Source organism: Eulemur rufifrons, chromosome 6, assembly GCF_041146395.1.
Source record: "Eulemur rufifrons isolate Redbay chromosome 6, OSU_ERuf_1, whole genome shotgun sequence".
In the NCBI taxonomy this organism is placed as follows: Eukaryota; Metazoa; Chordata; class Mammalia; order Primates; family Lemuridae; genus Eulemur; species Eulemur rufifrons.
In genome coordinates, this window is record NC_090988.1 from 89552241 (window position 1) to 89571516 (window position 19276).

Consider the following 19276-nt stretch of genomic DNA (forward strand, 5'->3'; position numbering starts at 1 on the left):
GGCAACAGAATGAGACTCTGTCTCAAAGAAAAAAAAAACAAAACCCAAAAAAAAAACACAACACTACTGAAAGTTGTGGAGACCAAAGGGAGCCCTTGCTGGTCTCCCAACATTAAGAGGTTCCAAACAAGTTTGCTGTACTTACCCTAGTTTGGAGAAATTTTCACTAAAAAGTCAGAAGGCAAAGATTACAATGAGAAATCTGATCTGAAATTGCATGGGACAATGGGCAGATTAATTAAGATAAAGACTGACAAATGTGCAAGAGCTTATAGGCTCGACCTCCTGCTAGGGACCCAAAGCCTTAGGAACACAAGTGGGTAAAATGGTCAGGAACCGGTAAAGAAATTCCTGGGACTATTTAATATGGGAGCCCCAAGTAATAAGGTACCAAAATCCATTGGTGAAGCCCTGAGAGGACTACAATTAGATTGAGAGAACATAAAAATGTAAGAGTTGGTTATGAAAGTTGAAATGTTTAAACAGATTTTATGTAAAGAAGTTGTGTAGTCTTTACCTGAATGTTATATGGGAACGGCTGGGGAACACTTCCCCTACCTAATACTAAAAACCAGTTGATAAAGTCTTAATGGAGGCTACAGTTAGGAAAGGGAAGGTTGATGGAATTAAGATAAAAGTTTATAGGAGAGTTGGTATATTAGAATATACTTCATGTGTGGGCATAAAAGCTCCACACCCCTTCTCCCATACTTTGCCCTATACATCTCTTCATCTGTATCCTTTGTAATAACCTTTATAATAAACTGGTAAAAGAATGAAGCATGCTAATTGTTATAGAATACCTTTGCTTACCATTGCCTTACAGAACAGCCTTTAAAAAACTTGTTCTCATGAATTTACCAACTAGATTTAATTTATGCCAGCAAAATAAATTTCACCTTTACATCATTAAATTTTATAAAAACATTAGTTCGTTCAATCACTTATGAAAAAGTCAAAATCTTTTACAACTTCTTAAAAGTTTCAAAAGATTGTTAGCTTAATTTATTGGCTCTTTAGGTCAAAGAAGGACTTTTCAGGGTAATGAAAATGGAGAAAGGAGGAGCTCACCTTTCTAAAAATGAGTTTTCAATTACTATAATTATGCATAATATAAGACAGGCAGCATTTCTGGGCCAAGATTTGATGCCTGGGTCCCATGAGAATTAAATTAGAGCCATGCATAAATTTGGGGCAAGTTCTGCAAAAACCACTCTACCCTCTACTGATACTGAATGAAAAACTCATTGTTAAGATTCACCAGCACGAATATATTTTCTAACACACAGCAGCCACTCTGGCAACAACCGTTTCATCATTTTCCATCCAAGAAACAAAACGGAATGCATTTAAATTCTGCCTGACAATTACCATGATTGCAAGTAGCTATCTTAGCCAGCGAAAGTGGTGAGAGCTAGAAAGTACGAATCTGGTTCACCGAGCTCCCACCTTAAAGTAGCAAGGCCTGCTTAACCTATACAGCTGGCTATTGTATTGGTCCCCCAAACCTTCAGAGCTGGAAAAACTCCTGAACTCTACTGACGCCTTTAGAGAGAGAGAAAGCCAGGCGTAAGGGTGGAGCAGTGAATGACCGAATTGTTAAAATCGCAGCAAGCCGCTAGGGACACAGGTGTGCCGGCAGGCCCCGGTAGCGCCGTCCTTGTCACGCTCGGAGAAGACAAGGCCCTTCACAACCACCACAGCTCTTACTTATTCATTCATTTGACAATTACGCGAGGGGCACTCTAGCAGAGCCGCCTTTAAGGGCCCCCGCCACAGCAGTGGAACACCTCAGTCGCCAGGCGCGGCCCAGTGCCGTCCGCGTCCCCCAGACACTGCTACCCGCACCCCGCTGCGGCGCGCTCTGGGCATCCGGAACCCAGCCCCAGCCCCAGCCCCGCCGCACACGAGCGCCCACGCCCCCCGCCCTGCCCGTCGCAGGTCCACCGGCCTCCGCCCCGCTTTGCCGCCTCAGACCTGGCGGGTTCCTGGGGCAGGGGAGGCGCGCGTCCGGAGGCCCCCCGCCCGGGACTCAGGGACGCTCCGCGCGCGCGACGCCTGGACCCGAGGGCCGTGCGGGCGGGTCAGGCCCACCGACCACTCACCTCCGCCGGGTCAGAACCGAAGGGCCTTCTCCAAGCCGTTTGAAACCGCTTGGGCCGCCGCACACCCCGCAGTGTCCTCGTTCTTTATTGGTCCTCGACGGACCGCCCGCCAGCCTTTCATTGGTCCATTTGAAAGGACTGTGGGCACGCGCCGCCTGCAGCCTTAAAGGGGCCGCGAGCAGCCGCGTTTCCCTGGGGACTCCGAGCTACCTGTTCAGGTAGGGAGCGGGTCGCTGGAGGGAAAGCTGCCCGAGGACCCAAAAAAGAAGGGCTAAAGATGTGTGTAGAACTGTGCGTCCCTGGCCGTCAGCATGTTTGCTTTATTTAATTACAGATGTTCAAGCGATTGTCAACACCTGACAGGTTTTTTTTTTTTTTTTTTTAGTAATTCAATTCACCAAATATTGATTGTGAAGCTAAGTGCTGTGAGGGAAACAAGAGGCAGCTGCGATGTAGTGGAAAGAACAGTGAATGAAGCCAGGATCCTGGATTCTGGTCTTAGATCTGCTCTGAGTAAATCACTTTTCTCAGTGAGTAAAATCTTCTGAAGTTTAGTTTCCCCATCTGTAAAATGAGATAACGATATTTCCCTTACAAACTTAATCTGAGGAGTTAATATATCTAACTGAATGGCTGGGAAAGGCCTTTATGAACTGTAACACATTTTGCAAATGCTTAATACTCCTTTTATAAAAGCGAGAGGCTTGGTTAATATGATCTCCATTATTCTTGCTTAGCTCTACATTCAATGTTTCTATGAATAAAATCAGGTCTTTCCAAGGAATTGGCAATCTACAGTGGTCACAAGAATAAAACATATAGACCAGACACTAAAATTCAAAGCAGTATGAGAACTATATAAACGAAAAGCTATAAATGCTTAGAGACGGGAGAAATTTGATGGGGGAGGATCTCTGAAGGGGGCGAATTTTTAATCTGAGATTTAAAAGATATATAAATTACCAATAGACTAAAAGATGGAGAGGGGAGCTGGGCGCGGTGGCTCACACCTATAATACTGGCACTTTGGGAGGCCGGATGATTGCTCGAGGCCAGGAGTTCCATACCTGCCTGAACAAGAGCAAGACCCCCACCTCTACAAAAAAAAAAAAAAAAAAACATTATACAGGTGTGGTGGCACAGTGCCTGTTGTCCCAGCTACTTGGGAGGCTGAGGCAGTAGGATTGCTTGAGCCCAAGAGTTGGAGGTTGCAGTGAGTTATGATGTTGCCACTGCACTCTAGCCAGGGCAATAGAGCCAGACCCAGTCTCAAATAAATAAATAAATAAATAAAAATAAAAATAAAGATGGAGAGGGGATGGGTAATAAAACAATTTAAAACAATTATATTTTTTAAGTACCAAATTGGCAAAGATGAAAAAGTTCAACAACTTTTGAAGTCTGAACATCTTTGGTAAAGATTTGGAAAAACAGATGCTCAAAATCGCTGTTGATAAGAGTATAATCAGTGCAAACTTTCAGGAAAATTTGGCAGTTACTAAAATGTAAAACGTACATAGTCTCTGACTCAGTAATGCCACTATTAGGAATTTATCCTACTGATCAATGCAAGTACACAAAGAAAAATGTATAAGCATGTTTACGACAGCACTACTTTAATAGGACCAAAAATCCCTGGAAATTATATGTCCATGAATAGGGAACTTTGTACATAAATTATGGTTTATCTATTAAATAGAACACTACGCAACTGTTAATGTAGTTACTCTGTATGTGGAGTAGGAAAATGCACAAATTTTGTTATTGAAAAAAGCAAGTTGCAGAAAAGCACATGTGGAATGATTTTATTATACATGGTGATAAATATATGTGTGTTTGTGTGCATGCCTGACAATGGTTAGAACATTGCTGGAATTGCAAGAAACTTAATAGGAGTCGGACTCTGTAGGGAAATGAATTTTTTTAACATGTTACTTTTTTCTTTCATAGAAAGGCAAGGAGAATGTCGAGTAGTGGGGAAAGTAAAAGCCAAGGCACAGACAAGACAGTGCATTGTATGTATGGGATCGAATATGTGGGTTTCATTTTAAGACAGGGTTTATGTTGGGAAGTAGGGGGACGCAAGAGTGACAGAGAAGTTTAGGATCTTGAAGGGCCTTGAATCTAGGGTAAAAAATTTGTACTTTATTAGGTAGGTAATGGGGAGCTATTGAAGGTCTCTGAGCAAGAGAGTGACAAAATCAGAATTGTACTTTAAGAAAATTAATTAGCTTGATTGTCTAAAACGGGTTAGAATTGACATCCCAGTTTGGAGTCTGGTATGAGGTAATAGTAGTGGAAAGAATGAGAACAGATTCAGGAGAGAGGGAAAGATTTGGTAACTGACTAGATTAGTTGCAAAGACTAGGGTGGGTCCCATTTAGGGAGATGAGTCAAAGAAAATGCCAGGATTTGAGCCTAGGAAGTAGGAGGGCTGTGATTGCCCAAATGAAGTAGAAAGTCAGGAGAAGCCAGTCTGAAGGGGAAGGCGAGTAGTTTAGGACCTGTTTACTTTCATGTACCAATGAGACATTCAAATGGAATCATCTAAGTAGGCCTAGAAAATACAGGGTGGAAGCTGGAAGATTAAGAGCCAAGTAAGATAGATTTGGGGATCACCACCATAGAGTGAATGAGACCACAGAGCAGGGAGAATGGATAGTGAAAAGATGGGAGATGAGGACAGAGCCACATGTGAGGGAAGGAGAGAGGAATGAATCAAAGCAAAAAGGTCATGGTAACCTTTGAGAAATGGGTGAGGAATATATAGTCGTTTTCCGTCATTGGTCATTGGTATGTTTACTTTATTTAGATATTACCGGAAATAAACTGAAGATTACATTTAAGGAGAGAGTTTGATGGTAACCTGGAATTTGCTTAATAAAGGATGCGTGCAGTCTAGGTCCTGGAGAGTATAGAACAAAATGGCAAAATCCCTTTTGTCTTGGATGGTTTAGGTGCAACCCTACTAGAAGGTGGGCATTAGCTGTTTGATTCCACTCATTTATTCATTCATTCATTCAACAAATATTGATAAGCATCTAGTATGTGGAGGAACTGTTTTAGGCACTTGGGATAATCAGTGAACAAATTAGACACACACACAAAAAATGTCCTCCTCTCGTGGAGCTCACATTATAGTGAGGAAACATAGATAATCAACACGTAAATACATTATACAGTATGTTATTAAACAATATGTGCAGTGTGTGCAGTGGGAAAGAAAGAATAAAGCAGGGCAAAAGGGATAAGGAAGTGGGGTTGGAAAGACTAATTTTAAAAAGGGTGGTCAGAGTAGTTTCATTGAGATTATATGTGAGCAGAGACTTGAAGAAGGCAAAGGAGTTAGCCATGAGTCTATCTATGAAGAAGAAGAAAGTGTGAGCCAGAGGGAACAACTGGCAAAGGCCCTATGTTGGAGCATGCCTGGCAGATTTGAGGAATAGGGAGGCCAGTGAAGCTGGAGCAGAGTTGTTGGCAGTAGGAGGGTAGCAGGAGATAAGTCTGATAATAATGGAGGAAGATGAGTGGCAGATCCTGTAGGTCCTTGTAAAAACCTAATACAATACCGTGCCCATGATTGGTGTTCAATAAATGTTTGGCCAGTCATCTTTTATAGTCCAGGATTATCATCAAATAGCATTTGTCTATGTATTTATTTGTTATGTGTGCCTTTATTCCAGGGGCCTCTAAATAGTTCTTCTACATAAGGAGTATAATCATAGGGCAGTGAAACCCTTATGGGCATTAGAGTTCAAAGTGAACACTATATTCTTGCAACCGGAAGCAGGAAACAAACGTGAACCACTGTGGCTGCTGAATAACTGTGCTGGGTGTTTCTAAAAAGTCTGCTAGGAAAGTGCTCATTCTGTTGTAATCACAAGCTGCATTCTGGTTGAAGCATCTCTACCATGGGACATGGATCCATATTTTAAACCTAAAATCGGCTTCAATGATGAATTTCCTTTCAACTTTCAGTCCAGGTGCCCCCTGCATTCTTCCCTGGAGATAGCAGTGGTAACATTAATACAGATCTCAAGTGGCTGAGTTTTAGTGCCTTAACTGGCCTCCAAGAATGCAAAGCCTATCCTGGCTTGCACTTGTTTGCATTTAATAGGTGCTGGTTGAATGGAGGAATAGCTAGCCTTTTTTTTTTCTTTTCTCATAGCCCATTTTCCATGGCCCCCCAAATGCAGGCTGTCCAAGAACTTTGACCACAGAAGCATCAGCCCCACCAAGGAGAAGGAGGCAGGAGCGATAGGGACCTCATTAGCAGGCTATCATTAGGCTTCTAGGGCCTGAAGGGAAACCCACTGAGAAGGGCAGGATATGTGAGAGTTCTTGGCTCTTTATGTCCTGTAAAATGAAATAGGCAGATTGTGTGGCTTGGGGCTAACTTAGCCTTGGGTTTAAACTCAGACCCTTAATTAGGCTGTCTGGGTCTGTTTTAACACCATGTCAAGGAGTCCAAAGTTGTGAGTTGGAGCCTTGGCTGGAAATAAAACTCTATTCCCTATGCTGAATTCTGCTAGCCCCTGCCAGCTGGTTAACAGGAGAATGATCTGGAGAGAAAATAAATGGGTAAGTGAGGGAATGTTTCAAAACAAAGACTGCCTAAAACATTCTAAAACAAACATCCTATTAGGTGGATCAGTTGAGTCATCTTCACATATGAAGAGAAGACATACTTAGACTGTTTCTTAGCCATAAAAATGATGCAACCACATTTTTTTTTATCAGTATGTCTATAAATAGAAATCGGAAAACCAAAGCTTACTGGATACTGTTGAGTGTCAGAACATCGTACTTAGAACATTATGCAGCCTCAGCTCCAGTAGGTGCTTCTCCTAAGTTCCTATGCATCATTGACTGTTTTCTTCAGGCCTAGGCTTGGTGAAAGCTTCCATTCATACCATGAAGACCTTTCTGTGGACCAGAGATCTTTTCATCTTAGGTTCTACAGTTTGTTCATACCATACAGAAATGGCAGTGATTATATTTTGAATATAATTAGTTTGCAAAAATATGTCCAGTTTGTTAGAATTTGACCTACCTTCTGCCTCCCTATCAGTTCCAGGTTTTACATCCAGAGAACCAGCCAAGGAATTCTCAACTTTTGTTTCATCCCAAGATGTCCTCCTTTTCTCTCTGTTGTGAGTCCCGCCCCCCCCCGCCCCCCCGCCCCCCCCCCCCGCAAAAGAGAATAGTGGAGGTGGGAGGGATGGTTATCTTTGAGCTATTCCACTTGTTTTTGTTCTAGCACACCTACTCCTCACCAAAGTTGGAAATATTATACATTGTAGTTTATACTCAGATCTCTTGTCACTTGAATACAAGAAGCTTCAACCTTTCTTGCTTTCATTTCTTTCTTCTTTGTTTTGGTGGGGTGGTAGTGCTGTTGCTGGACTCCTAGCTCTGTGAGACTATGTCGTTCTTGTTTAAGGTATGGTTAGTGCCTAGCCCATAGCAGGAGATGTATGACTGAATGGGGCATTATTCTATAGATGGTTTGTGGTTTAGAAAATCAACTATTGAGACTTACATCAAATTTACATCTGGCATTGAGACTAGCTTGATTCCCAGTTTTCACTGAGGGGTATCACATCCAGCAGACCTGAGAAGGGATCCCCAACTCCTTATTCTAGCCTTAAGATGTCGTGGATGAGCTATTAATATGGGAAGACAGCTTTTTAAAAATAAATGGAATCTTAGTGATCATTTTATCCATTCTCAGAGTAAGTATGAAGGTTTACTAAGATCAAACAGAGCTAGTGGCAAATCTGGGACTGGAATTAACCCTCCTTGTCACCAATACCAATACTTTTCTTACTGTATTGGACAGACTTGCCATCACTGCAAGGCAAAGTTAAGTTCTGTGACACTGAAATCCTGAAAGACCTAGAACAGAAATAGAAGGTACGCAGTATATATGCCATGACATTTCCTTCCGGTGTCCAAAGGACATGTCATTAACAATCATGATGCTTTTCCCAGTGAGTCTGATAGGACCTCAGGCAGCTGCTACCAACCAATTGAGTTGGCACTCAGGATGAAACCTATCTATTATCCCTCTTCTAGAGGAAATAAGAGTTTCATAAGTCAATGAACTCTGGTCTTGGCTTGTCTTCTTGAGATGAGCTGAAACTCCAGCAGGAACCTCACAACCTTTATTGTTCTTCACTGTCCCCATATCCCCAAAGGACTTATAAGTGATGTCTGCAAGCAGGTTTCCACAGCATGGGTCTACCAGACAGAGCAGGTGCAGGATTAGTCATGACTCCAAGCCAGGCAAGGTGATTAAGAAAAGCTAAATTTATATTAAATTATCATAAAGTCCTAAAATATTGAACATAGTGGTTAAATAACTCCAGAAAGTCCAATCTCTCCAGTGAGTAATGTTAAAACCATTACACATGAGCGCGGGAGAATCACTTCCATTAGTTTAGGATAGAGAGATTTTGCTTTGTACAGAGTAAATCAGTGCTCAAATAGATATTTCCTCAAATATGTCCTTTCTACATTCTGAACAGCCCAAGTGCAATAAGATCCTTCCCCCTTTCCAATCAAGAAAATGCCACTTTTCTACTTTCTCCTCCTCCCCAACCATAAGGCTAAGGACCCAAAGTGCTCCTTCTTTGACTGCTTTGCCGAATGTGAAATGTCCTTTCCTCCCAGAAGTGGCACCTCACCGTTCCCACTTCATGTACTGGAAAAGCCTTCTTGGCCTGGCTGTAATGTGTAGGCTCAGACCTGGAGCTGGCCACTGAGAGCAGGGCTAAGGGCTTGGTGACTGTCTCTAGCAGTCTTAGAACTGACCAGAAAAGATTTGATCTTGTCCTTTTTCACCCACATGTTTGGCAGTTGATTTTAACCACAGGAGATGTTTCAGATCAGAAAACCTCCCCTAGAACCCATGCTCTCCATCCTCAGGCCCTGTCGTCCTCTCCTGCTGCTTCTACTTCCTGGGGAGAAGAGGTCTGGGTGTGCCCTAGACTGAGAAGTCTTCATCAGTGGTTCTTTCTACCTTTCTACTCCTTGCCCACCTCTTTGCATCTTCATTTAGCCCTCCTCACCATAGGACTTTGGAGAGTACTGTGCCACAAGGCTAGATCAGAAAAAGCAAATTAGGAGGAAAAAAAAACAGCGAAGAAGAGCTAGGGAGACGTTTTAGGGCAGAAAAAAGTCTGAACTTCCCTGATACTAGCCTGAGACATATGCTCTTTGTGTGAATGAGCATGAACCAAGTGATGACATCTCAGCATGGAAAGTAAGTCACTTAGCTCAGGAAAGAGTTAGAATAGGAACTTCACCACCCGGTAGCTACAGGCTCTCTGTCTACTAACTTAGATCCCTGAGCACTTGAGAAAGAACACAGGAGTTTCAACCTCATGGATACTTCTCTTTAGGCCCTGGGTGTCTAAAGTCTCTAACCCAACTGTTCTTCCTGATTGTTTATGAAAACTTCCGGTTCTTCTTTGAAAGATTGTTTCCAGATCTCTTCCCTCAGAATCCCAGAGAATGAGGGAGGGAGTGGCAAAATGCTCAAGTTCTGGTGGTATGCTATGTTTGGTCTAGGCAGAGCTTCTTAGACATTTTAGAGACTCAGCCCCGAAGGTCCAACATTCACTCAAGCCACTGACTCACAACCTGGTTACAGACTTAGGAAAGGTACTGGCCAGTGGTGGCACCAGGAAGGAATTCATATTAGCCAGTAGCTGTGTGATAGGGGACCCCAGTCATCTGAAGGTAGAAATGGCTCCAGACATTCTGGCAGGAGGAAGAACAGCTTCAGTCACACTCACATTTCACCAGTATCTACAGCTGAAAAGGCAGTGACTCTGAGGGTGAGAATGACATCCACTGCCAGCAATGGATGGGGCACCAAGGCCCAACTACCCCCCAAAAACTTTTTCATGTTACCAACACACTTGAGGCTGGAGGTTTCCCAGATGCCCATACCAGCTGGGCTGACTCTTCCTTCTTCTCTCAGCCTCTATCCTTCATCCCTCTCTTTACTGACACCACCCCGCCCCAGTCCTGGGTAGCCGAGTCCTCTCAGAGAAGCGGTCATGCCCACTGTGATGGGGGAAGAGTGCAGTCTTGGATCATCAGCTGCTTCCATGCTATGGGGCAGGCACTCAAGGTACCAGGGGAAGGGGAGGTGGAGCTCTACATTGGCAAGGAATCATTACCAAGCCATCTCAAGGGGCCCAGGATGGAGTGCAAGAGGTGAGACTCATGGTAAAATCCAGGTCTAAATTCTTGAGATGCGCCATCATTTCTTGTGCACGGGCAGTTATGGACTCAGGTGGAAAATAGCTCCCTTGAGGGCTCGGGAGCAATTATGGGGTGAGAGGAGGAGAAGGACGAGCACATAGGAAGGGGGCCTGCTGTGTAAGCAAGCACAAGGACTGGAAGTCCATAAAGGAGAAGAATAGGCAGGCAGGGAAGAGAAGGTGCACATTTAGACCTGGCTCTCTGAGGAGAGCTTGCGTTCATGTTTCCAGCCCGTGTCTGATAGAGAGCCCCGTCTTTCTGGAGTGGCTGCAGTATGGACGCTGCTACACTCAGACTGCTCTTCCTGCAACAGCTGCTCTGTCTCCGTGTCATCCAGGGAGCCAGAGCTGGCCTGGATGGACACTGTGTCTGTCTTCATGCATACGTGATCCCGAAGAAGGCCCCCCCGTGAGCTGCGCAGTTGCTTGAGGTCATCCCACTCAGCATCGTCCCCAGACAAAAGGCAGATTCCTTCTACGATCTTGATCTTCTCCTTGGTGTAGTTATGGTCAGGCCCTCCCTAGGGTGAAGAGTGGGGAGACGTAGTCAGTCAGTTGGCTCCCTGCAAAGGAACTCATGGTGAACTGAAAAAGGAAGTGGATGGGGTAAGAGTGGGCATGAAGAACAGGAAAATCCCACACACAGGGACTGCAAACTAGTACAACAACAAAAAAAAAAAAAAAAAAAAAAAGGAAAAAGAAAAGAAAAAAAAAAAATCCCACAAACAAATGGGGAGCCTGGGTGAGGACAAATATATGAGTTCTAGCCTAAAAGAGGAGCAGCAGCTGTGATGATTATTACCATTATCACACAGGAAGGAGGGAGACCCATGGCTTCCATCCATCCTGTATTGGCCACTCACTCATTCTGTCACTTTTTTTTTTTTTTTTTTTTTTTTGAGACAGAGTCTTGCTTTGTTGCCCGGGCTAGCGTGAGTGCCGTGGTGTCAGCCTAGCTCACAGCAACCTCAAACTCCTGGGCTCAAGCAATCCTCCTGCCTCAGCCTCCCGAGTAGCTGGGACTACAGGCATGCGCCACCATGCCCAGCTAATTTTTTTCTATATATATTTTAGTTGGCCAGATAATTTCTTTCTATTTTCAGTAGAGACAGGGTCTCTCCCTTGCCCAAACTGGTCTCGAACTCCTGACCTCGAGCAATCCACCCGCCTCGGCCTCCCAGAGTGCCAGGATTACAGGCGTGAGCCACCGCACCCAGCCCATTCTGTCACCTTGGGCAAATTATTTCATGTCTCTAAAACTGCAGTGTGGGGAAAGTCACAGTATCCACAACTCGCAACCAATTACTGTCAGGGTTAAATAAAGTGATTCATGGAATGCAATTATAGGGATGCTTGACATAAGATGCACTAAAACACCAACATGTTAGCTATTGTTATTGTGGTTTATTAACGGATATCATGCTGATATAAATAATCAAAACAATAGGCAAAAGCAATTAAGTGTGTATTTATTCAGGATTTTAAACTATTTTATGTGCTAGTTTATTCCTAATTATCTCTTCTAATTTTGTTAAGGAAAAAACTTGGGAGGTAAGACAGGAGAACTCTAAGAATCCTCTTATTTGGGTTTTAAATGTCAATCCAATGGTGTCCTATAACTTTTCTTCGGAGGTTACTCTGGCTCTGCTCCCATGAACCCTGGGACCTCTCAAGCAACCTGGGATTTCCAAGGACAGCAATGCATTCTGCTCAGGCTTCTTTACGGACTCCTCAAAGGGTAGCCTTACTCCTGGTTTCTGGGGGATACTGACCAACATGCCACCACTGCCAGAAGAAAATGGACCATCGCTTGGGTTCTGTCCCTGGGATAGTGTTCCTGCCAAAAGTCCTGCAACTGGTGCTCTATTTTAGTAACAATTCAACTCCACAGATATTTATTGAGCCCCTATGTTAAGCAAATACTGTGGTAGGTGCTTTGATGATTACACAATATAAAACATGGTCCATGGCTTGGTGTGGTGGCTCACACCTGTAATCCTAGCACTTTGGGAGGCCAAGGTGGGAGGATCCCTTGAGGCCAGGAATTGAAAACCATCCTGGGTAACATAGCAAGACCATATCTCTATAAAAAAACAGAAAAATTAGCCAGGCATGGTGGCACACGCCTGTAGTCTCAGCTACTAGGGAGGGGGCTGAGAGGCAAGAAGATAGCTTGAGCCCAGGAGTTGGAGGTTGCAGTGAGCTCTGGTGATGCCACTGCACTTTAGCCTGGGCAGTAGAGTGAGACTCTGACTCATAAAACAAAAACAAAACAACAACAACAAAAAAACCATAGTCCCTGACCCCTGGGAGTGACAGTTTCTTCAACCATGCAGAGAGAGACATAGCACACCCTCCATGCTGAAATTAGTATAAGATAAGATACAGGCCACTCAGAGTCTTAATCACAGAGACATTCTGGGTAAGTTAGGGAGGGGTAGGGGACATGGCACTTGCAATTTGGGGGACACCACTCCCTCTACAAACACACAGCAACAGGTACCTGAAATCAAGAGGAAATCAGAAGAGAAAGGGTGAAAGGCTATCAGAGGGGTGAAAGAGCTGCTGAGGAAGAAACAGACAACAGAAGAAAGGTCACACAATTTTAATTGCTAGCCTATCGCCTTTATTGTGGTTCTTTTCTGGGGTATCAGACACTCCAGGAACCCAAGAATCTTCGAAAGTCTTTCTCTCAAAGACATTAATTGAGAAGAGGTCTGCCATTCCTAGAACTACAAGCTATCCCTGCAGGTTCTATTTTGACTGTAGTGGAAACTTCTTTAATATGTGAATTCATGGATCCATAAAATACATGATTATTATGTAATACATATTCATTATGCATGATAGCCTTGCAGATGTGAGGGCAGGTTTTGACTGCCAAAAGAAGTAGACTGATTAGGGTCTTCATAAGGAATAACTTGTGATGAAAGGTTACAGGATTTTAGGAAAAAACAAGGGTTACATCAGATTAAGAAAATCTGAAATCCCAGGTTATAGTTCCCTTATGGAAATGGGATTATTTTTCTTTTCTTTTTTGAGACAGGGTCTTGCTCTGTTGCCTGGGCTAGAGTGCAATGGATCATGATAGCTCACTGCAAACTCAAACTCCTGGGCTCAAGAGATCCTCCCGCCTCAGCCTCCCAAGTAGCTGGGACTACAGGCGTGTACAACCACGCCCGGTTAATTTTTTAATTTTTTGTAGAGATGGGTCTCACTATGTTGCCCAGGCTGGTTGTGAACTCCTGGCCTCAAGCAATCCTCCCACCTTGGCCTCCCAAAGTGTTGGGATTACGGGCTTGAGCCACCACACCCAGTCCTGGTACTATTTTTCATGCCTAAACATTCAGCAAATAATTTTCCATTGAAGTGACAAAGGAGTTAAAAAAGCCAAAAGCACATGAACCTTCAGAGTTCTAGAAAAATCTCTTAAGTCTCTGTGATAAGAGGAAGGATGGGGAAAAACCAGCCATTCCCAGCCACAGGTGCCACCTGTTTGGATTGGAAGTTAGAAAAGGGGAAGTCCAGGAGCTCTCGGGTTTTTTGGGTGTTAGCTTGGAGAGCCTCTTTGTTTCAGAGGGGCACAGCCTCATTGCAGGTAAATGACAACTGCAAGAGGAAAAGAACCTATGAGCCTAAAAAAATATTTCCTGGCAGGGAGATGCATACTCACTGCTTTCAGACCAGATCTCCTGGGATCTGCCTTCTAACCTTGCTCTCACTAAGGTCTCTCAAGCTGCTCTCTCACAGTTTCTAGATCTCTCCAGAAACCCAAATTACATTCAGTTTTTCTGATCACTTATAACCTCCAAAATGGTAGATGGGACTACCTAACAGCCCTTACTGGACTTATTCTGGCAATGAGGACATAATCCCTCCCCACCTCACCTCCCAAAAAACCTTGAGTATAAATTTCTATTTTTACCTCTTTCTTATAGCACAGCTGGTTGTACATGGCTGGTTTTGGGATTGCTTCAATTTTCACCTCCTGAGTGGAAGTTCGATAGGAGGGGTTGCTGTAGGTCAGGTTCCCCATTCCAGGATCAGTGAACTTGGATTTTTTGTGTCTTTATGAGGAAAGGTGACAAGAAATTAGTTCAGATCTTTATGGAGGTAATAGCTGGGGAAGTTGTAACCTGAATGTGGTAGGCAGTCTCTAAGGTCGTCACAGTGATCCCCACCTCCTGGTAATCATGCCCTTATGAATCGCTTCCCCTTGAGAGTGGACTGGACTTGGTGACTCCCTTCTAATGAAAAGAATATGCAAAAGTGATGGATACTAGATTAGATTACAAAGAAACTGGCTTTGGTCTTGGGTTGCCTTCCTCACACTCTCTTGTTCTTACTCTGGGAGAAGCAAGCTGCTGCCATGTTGTAAGTTGTGCTATGGAAAGGCTCATGAGGCAAGGAGCTGATGAGGAAGGCCTGCAGCCAACAGCCTGTGAGGAACTGAATCCTGTCAACAACTACATGACTGTGTTTGGAAGGGAATCCTTCCCCAGTCAAGCCTTGAGATGAGACCACAACCCTCGCTCATACCTGGATTGCAACCTGTGAGAGACCTTGAGGCAGAGGCACCCACCTGAGCTGCGTCTGGATTTCTGACCCTCAGAAATTATGAGATAATAAACGGTTGTCATTTTAAGTCACTAAGTTTTAGGGTAATTTTTTTATGCAGCAATGGATAACTAATACACTGACCTTTTAGAGTCAGACAGATCTATGTTTCAATCCCACCTCTGTTACTTACTAGCTGGGATCTTGGTAGACACAGTCTAAACTTTCTGAGCCTCAGAGCCTCATCTTAAAGTGAGGAATAATTACAGGATTGTGGCATTGATACATATTCATTAAGTGGTTAACTATTACCATTATTTATTATTATTTTGAATAGCAGCAGCAGCAAAATCCAGACATTTTTTTCTGTAAGCTGTGTTTAAAGCATTTGGTGGAAAATATAAAAAGAAGATTCTGCATTGAAAATGACACATTCTATCTTTCCAGGATGATTGCTATTGAGAAATGATATGTCAACCAATATTGTAGTAAAGTGTTGTATTTGTGCAAAGGGAAAATCATTTCCAATTTCAATCGTTTGAGGTAGAGTGGGGTAGTGGAAAAAGCACAGATGCTAGGGTCACCCTCAGCTTTACCTCTTACAGTATGACTTTGGGTAACATCCTCTGTGCCCCCAGCATCCTACTCTATAGAGAAAATCCCAAGGGTTGCTATGGTCACTAAATAAAAAAATGCTTAGGCTGTGACTGGGGAATAAGAGTCAGTATTCTGCCCTGTCCTTCTGCTGCTCTAACCAGGGACCCAACCTGGAAATAAGGCTGATCAGAGGCTAATTCAGTGAACTGTGGAGCTTCTAGAGATCCCAGACATGCTAATGAGGACCGATGAGTATGTGGCCCCTGAGGCAAGGCTGAGATTACCTATACAGCATCAAAGCCGCAATCACCACCAAAATCAGAAGAATACTGAGGAGTCCACCGATGGCATAGCTGATATGAAGTCCTTCCCCTATGAAGAACAGAGAGACACTGGGCAAGGACCATTCACACAACTTTCCACCTGGTGTTGATATGAGGGGTGGAAAGATGAAGAGCTCCTTTTGTAAGTGTTGGATCGTACCCATCAGAGGATGGCTAGGGGCCTTCTACTCAGAGGAGAGGCCACAGCAGGTAGGCGAGGAGGCTGAGAAGAAATCTGTCTACTCTGCCAGCATCTGCAATCCCAACTCCACCACCCACTAGCTATGTGACTTAAGACAGGATGCTTAACTTCTAAGCCTACATTTTCTCATTAAATGTAAGGAATAATATTTCATGGGGCTAGTGGAGTTTAAATGAGAATGTGTATATATATATATATATATACACACACGCACAGCATATATATGGCTTATCAAATGCCTGGCATATGGAAAGCATACCATCAGTGATGGCTATTATGATTATGTCTATGGATTTAGTATAAGAAAAGAGTTCATCAACCCCAAAGAGTCCCCATGAAGGTTATGAAAAATGTCAATGGAGACTTAGACTCTTTGTATCTTCTTTTCCAAAACAGTGGGGCACTCAGGGCTTACCTGGAGCAGCTGGTACAGCCTCATTGGAGTGGGCACAGAGGCCCAGCCGGGCATCCCTTTCAGAGCATCTGTGGGCATAGAGAACTAAATATGAAGGCTACTCGTATTCATTGAAGATCATGCCTTCCTCCATGAAAGGGGGCAAGGCCTTTGAGTGGGGCTTTCCAGCATGAGAGTGTACCAGATGGAAGATATCAGAAGTATGGAGAGGGCAAGACCAGGAAATGGAGAGAAATGAATGTGAGTCACTGTTTTTAAGCCACTATACCAGGTTTAAATGTGTTATAAAATATGTACCTTTAAAAATGAGAAGCAGGTCTGGAAGTCTGCAGAAAGAATACTAAGGACATTAATAATAGGCTTTCTTGAACTACCAGGATGAGTTAGAAGGAGCCAATGGCCAAGAAAATCTGACTGGATAAAAATTATCACAAAGTCTAAATATCACAAGGTAAAAAAGAAAAAAAAAAGTTGTTTTTCTTCCCTTCATTCTTTCACAAGGGAATATGCCACAGGGAGTGCTCGGAAAACTAACTTGAAATGGTCAGAAGGTAACTTCTTTGTGGCACATTATGTGCAGGCAATTAAAGGCATCTCGTAAAAGGCTGGAGAAAAGCTACTCGCAAGAGCAGGGGAAACCAAAATGCACTGACTCTTCAAACAGAACTCTGACAGTAAGAAAACGTTCAAGGAGGGGAGTCAAAAGTTTTCTAAATAAACCTAAAGAAAATCAGAACTTAATAATTATTCATAGTACTTAAAAGTTAGTGAGAAACTATTTATACCTGGGGGTTTGCTTTTGTTTACAATAGAATGGGGCACACAGCATGTGAATTTGATCATGTGCAAATCTTGTAACTTTAAGAACACTGAAATCCAGAATTCTTATTTGGGATTATTATTATATTTCTGCTTTCAGAATTGAAATCAAGTATTAACTAAATTTAAGCTATAGTTGATATTGATAACAATAAAGAGACAAGTACATTGTAGTGAAAAAAACTGTTCTAATTAGAAAAATGTCTAAAAAAGATGGGCATCGAAGTATTAAGGATTATTATTACATAAGTATGTGGGTACTCATTTCTTCTTTATTCCCATCTGTATTTCCAGGTTACTTTTTTATAAAGTATAAATGAAAATAGTTATAAGAATCTCTAAATTGAATATCATATTTCATCAATTTTAAGATGCACATTTTTTCCTACAGTCCAACATCTCTGAAATAGGAACATGACTTACAATCGATGGCATCTCACAATTGCCCTTGGTCATGTTTTCAGTTTAATCTCTCAAATCAGGATGCATTTTATAATTGGTAGCACCTTCAGTTTAATGGTATAAAATATTTTATACTTGATTTGAGAACTGTTCGTGGTTATGCTTCCTTATTTAAAAATGTTGTATGTATGTGTGCATGCACATGTCATTATAAGCTAGGGTCATTAAAAGGTAAGGCCATCATACCCCTGGGGAAACCTTTTTGTTCCAAGTCATAAAGCCACAGCCCAGAGGCCACTTTAGGATAAGACTATATACTAAGCCTGAGACATGTGAGCAAATGTTACAGAGAGAGAGGAAGAAAGAGGAATGCCACGTGGGAACTCCTCTTAAGTGATTTCTCTTTAAAGCTGCTCTTAAAGCTTCTTGACCTCAGAGCTAGAAAGGAATCACTTGCAAAAATCTACAAATCTAAATATCACCTCCTGAGCCAAACAGCAGGGACTGGTGGTCAGTGATGTGATCTACTTCCCATCTGCTAGAATTATCAAGCTGGGACTATGATTTTCTGCTGGTAGGGGATGGTGATTTGAATTAAAGCACCCCTGGTCTTATACTGAATGAACCTACTTACCTTCCTTCCACCTCCTCCAGAGACGTGCGAGTCCGGGTGGTAGAAGAACGCAAGGTGGTAGGTAGCGTGTTGGGTAGCACTGGGCTCTTTTCACTCATGCTGGTAGCCCTAGGATCAGGGGGCACCAGGCCAGGTACTGGAGAGGAAAGAGGATTGGGGTGGGCCACTGGAACCCTAAACCTCTACGTATGGTCCAAGAGTAGCAGCTAGAGAATGTGACAAAGCAATCTTTTAGCTGCCCTAATCCCAGGCCATTAATACTGTAAATAAAAGCGACTTGGATTCAATATAATACCTCTGGATGGGACAGCTGGCCCTTAAAAGTCAGGGAGAGAGAGTACTGCACAGGCCACTGATGATCCCACAGCAGGGATCTGGGAATTGAGAGACCTGAATTCTGTTCTAGCAAATGCCAGAGGCCAGATAAACCCAGGTCTGAGTGAATCCAAAGAGCCCAAACACATTGCTCCCAGTCACTCCAGTAATAAGACCTTCTGTAGAGGGATCCCACCCAGAATGAAAGATCAGATCCAGGGATCAGAGAGGCTGCTGAACCCCTCTCTACCCTTCCTGGGGCCATTCAGTCCCAACTCACCAAGGAAACAGGGCCGGCCATCAGGCTCATCAGGACAGGCACACACGAAGTCCAAGGCTCTGGCAAAGCAGAGGTGGGTGCAGCCACCATTGTTCACGCCACAGGCATTGGTCCCTGGAGGCAAAGCAGATGAGTGTCTGGTCTGGGACAGAACCAGGTCTCCCAATTTAACACTTCTCTAAAAGGAGGAAATCCAGGGCCAGCCTACTCCCAGGGACAGGAGGGGTATACCCGCAGGGGCTGAAAAGGTCTAAGAGCTGAAGATGTCAACCAAAAGGCTTTCCTGTGGCCCTAACTATCTTGGTCCTTGGGGTGACCAACCAATTCCACTGATGGTAAGGAAGCAGGCTC

At 43.4% G+C, this 19276-nt stretch overlaps 2 protein-coding genes across 3 annotated transcripts in view; both read right to left on the minus strand.

Moving 5' to 3' along the window:
• CKAP5 (cytoskeleton associated protein 5) overlaps positions 1 to 2166 on the minus strand; it is a 96843-nt gene extending 94677 nt beyond the window's left edge. For both annotated transcript variants that reach the window (XM_069471302.1, XM_069471301.1), the window contains exon 1: positions 2106 to 2166. The gene's annotated coding sequence lies outside the window, so the exon portion shown is untranslated. The remainder of the gene's footprint in view (positions 1 to 2105) is intronic.
• An 8403-nt stretch (positions 2167 to 10569) lies between these two features.
• LRP4 (LDL receptor related protein 4) overlaps positions 10570 to 19276 on the minus strand; it is a 32427-nt gene continuing 23720 nt past the window's right edge. The window contains exons 33-38 of the mRNA XM_069470567.1: positions 18926 to 19039; positions 18331 to 18466; positions 16476 to 16543; positions 15820 to 15907; positions 14307 to 14448; positions 10570 to 10902 (exon numbers count right to left, since the gene is read on the minus strand). Coding sequence (XP_069326668.1) covers positions 10570 to 10902; positions 14307 to 14448; positions 15820 to 15907; positions 16476 to 16543; positions 18331 to 18466; positions 18926 to 19039 — 881 coding nt within the window. The remainder of the gene's footprint in view (positions 10903 to 14306; positions 14449 to 15819; positions 15908 to 16475; positions 16544 to 18330; positions 18467 to 18925; positions 19040 to 19276) is intronic.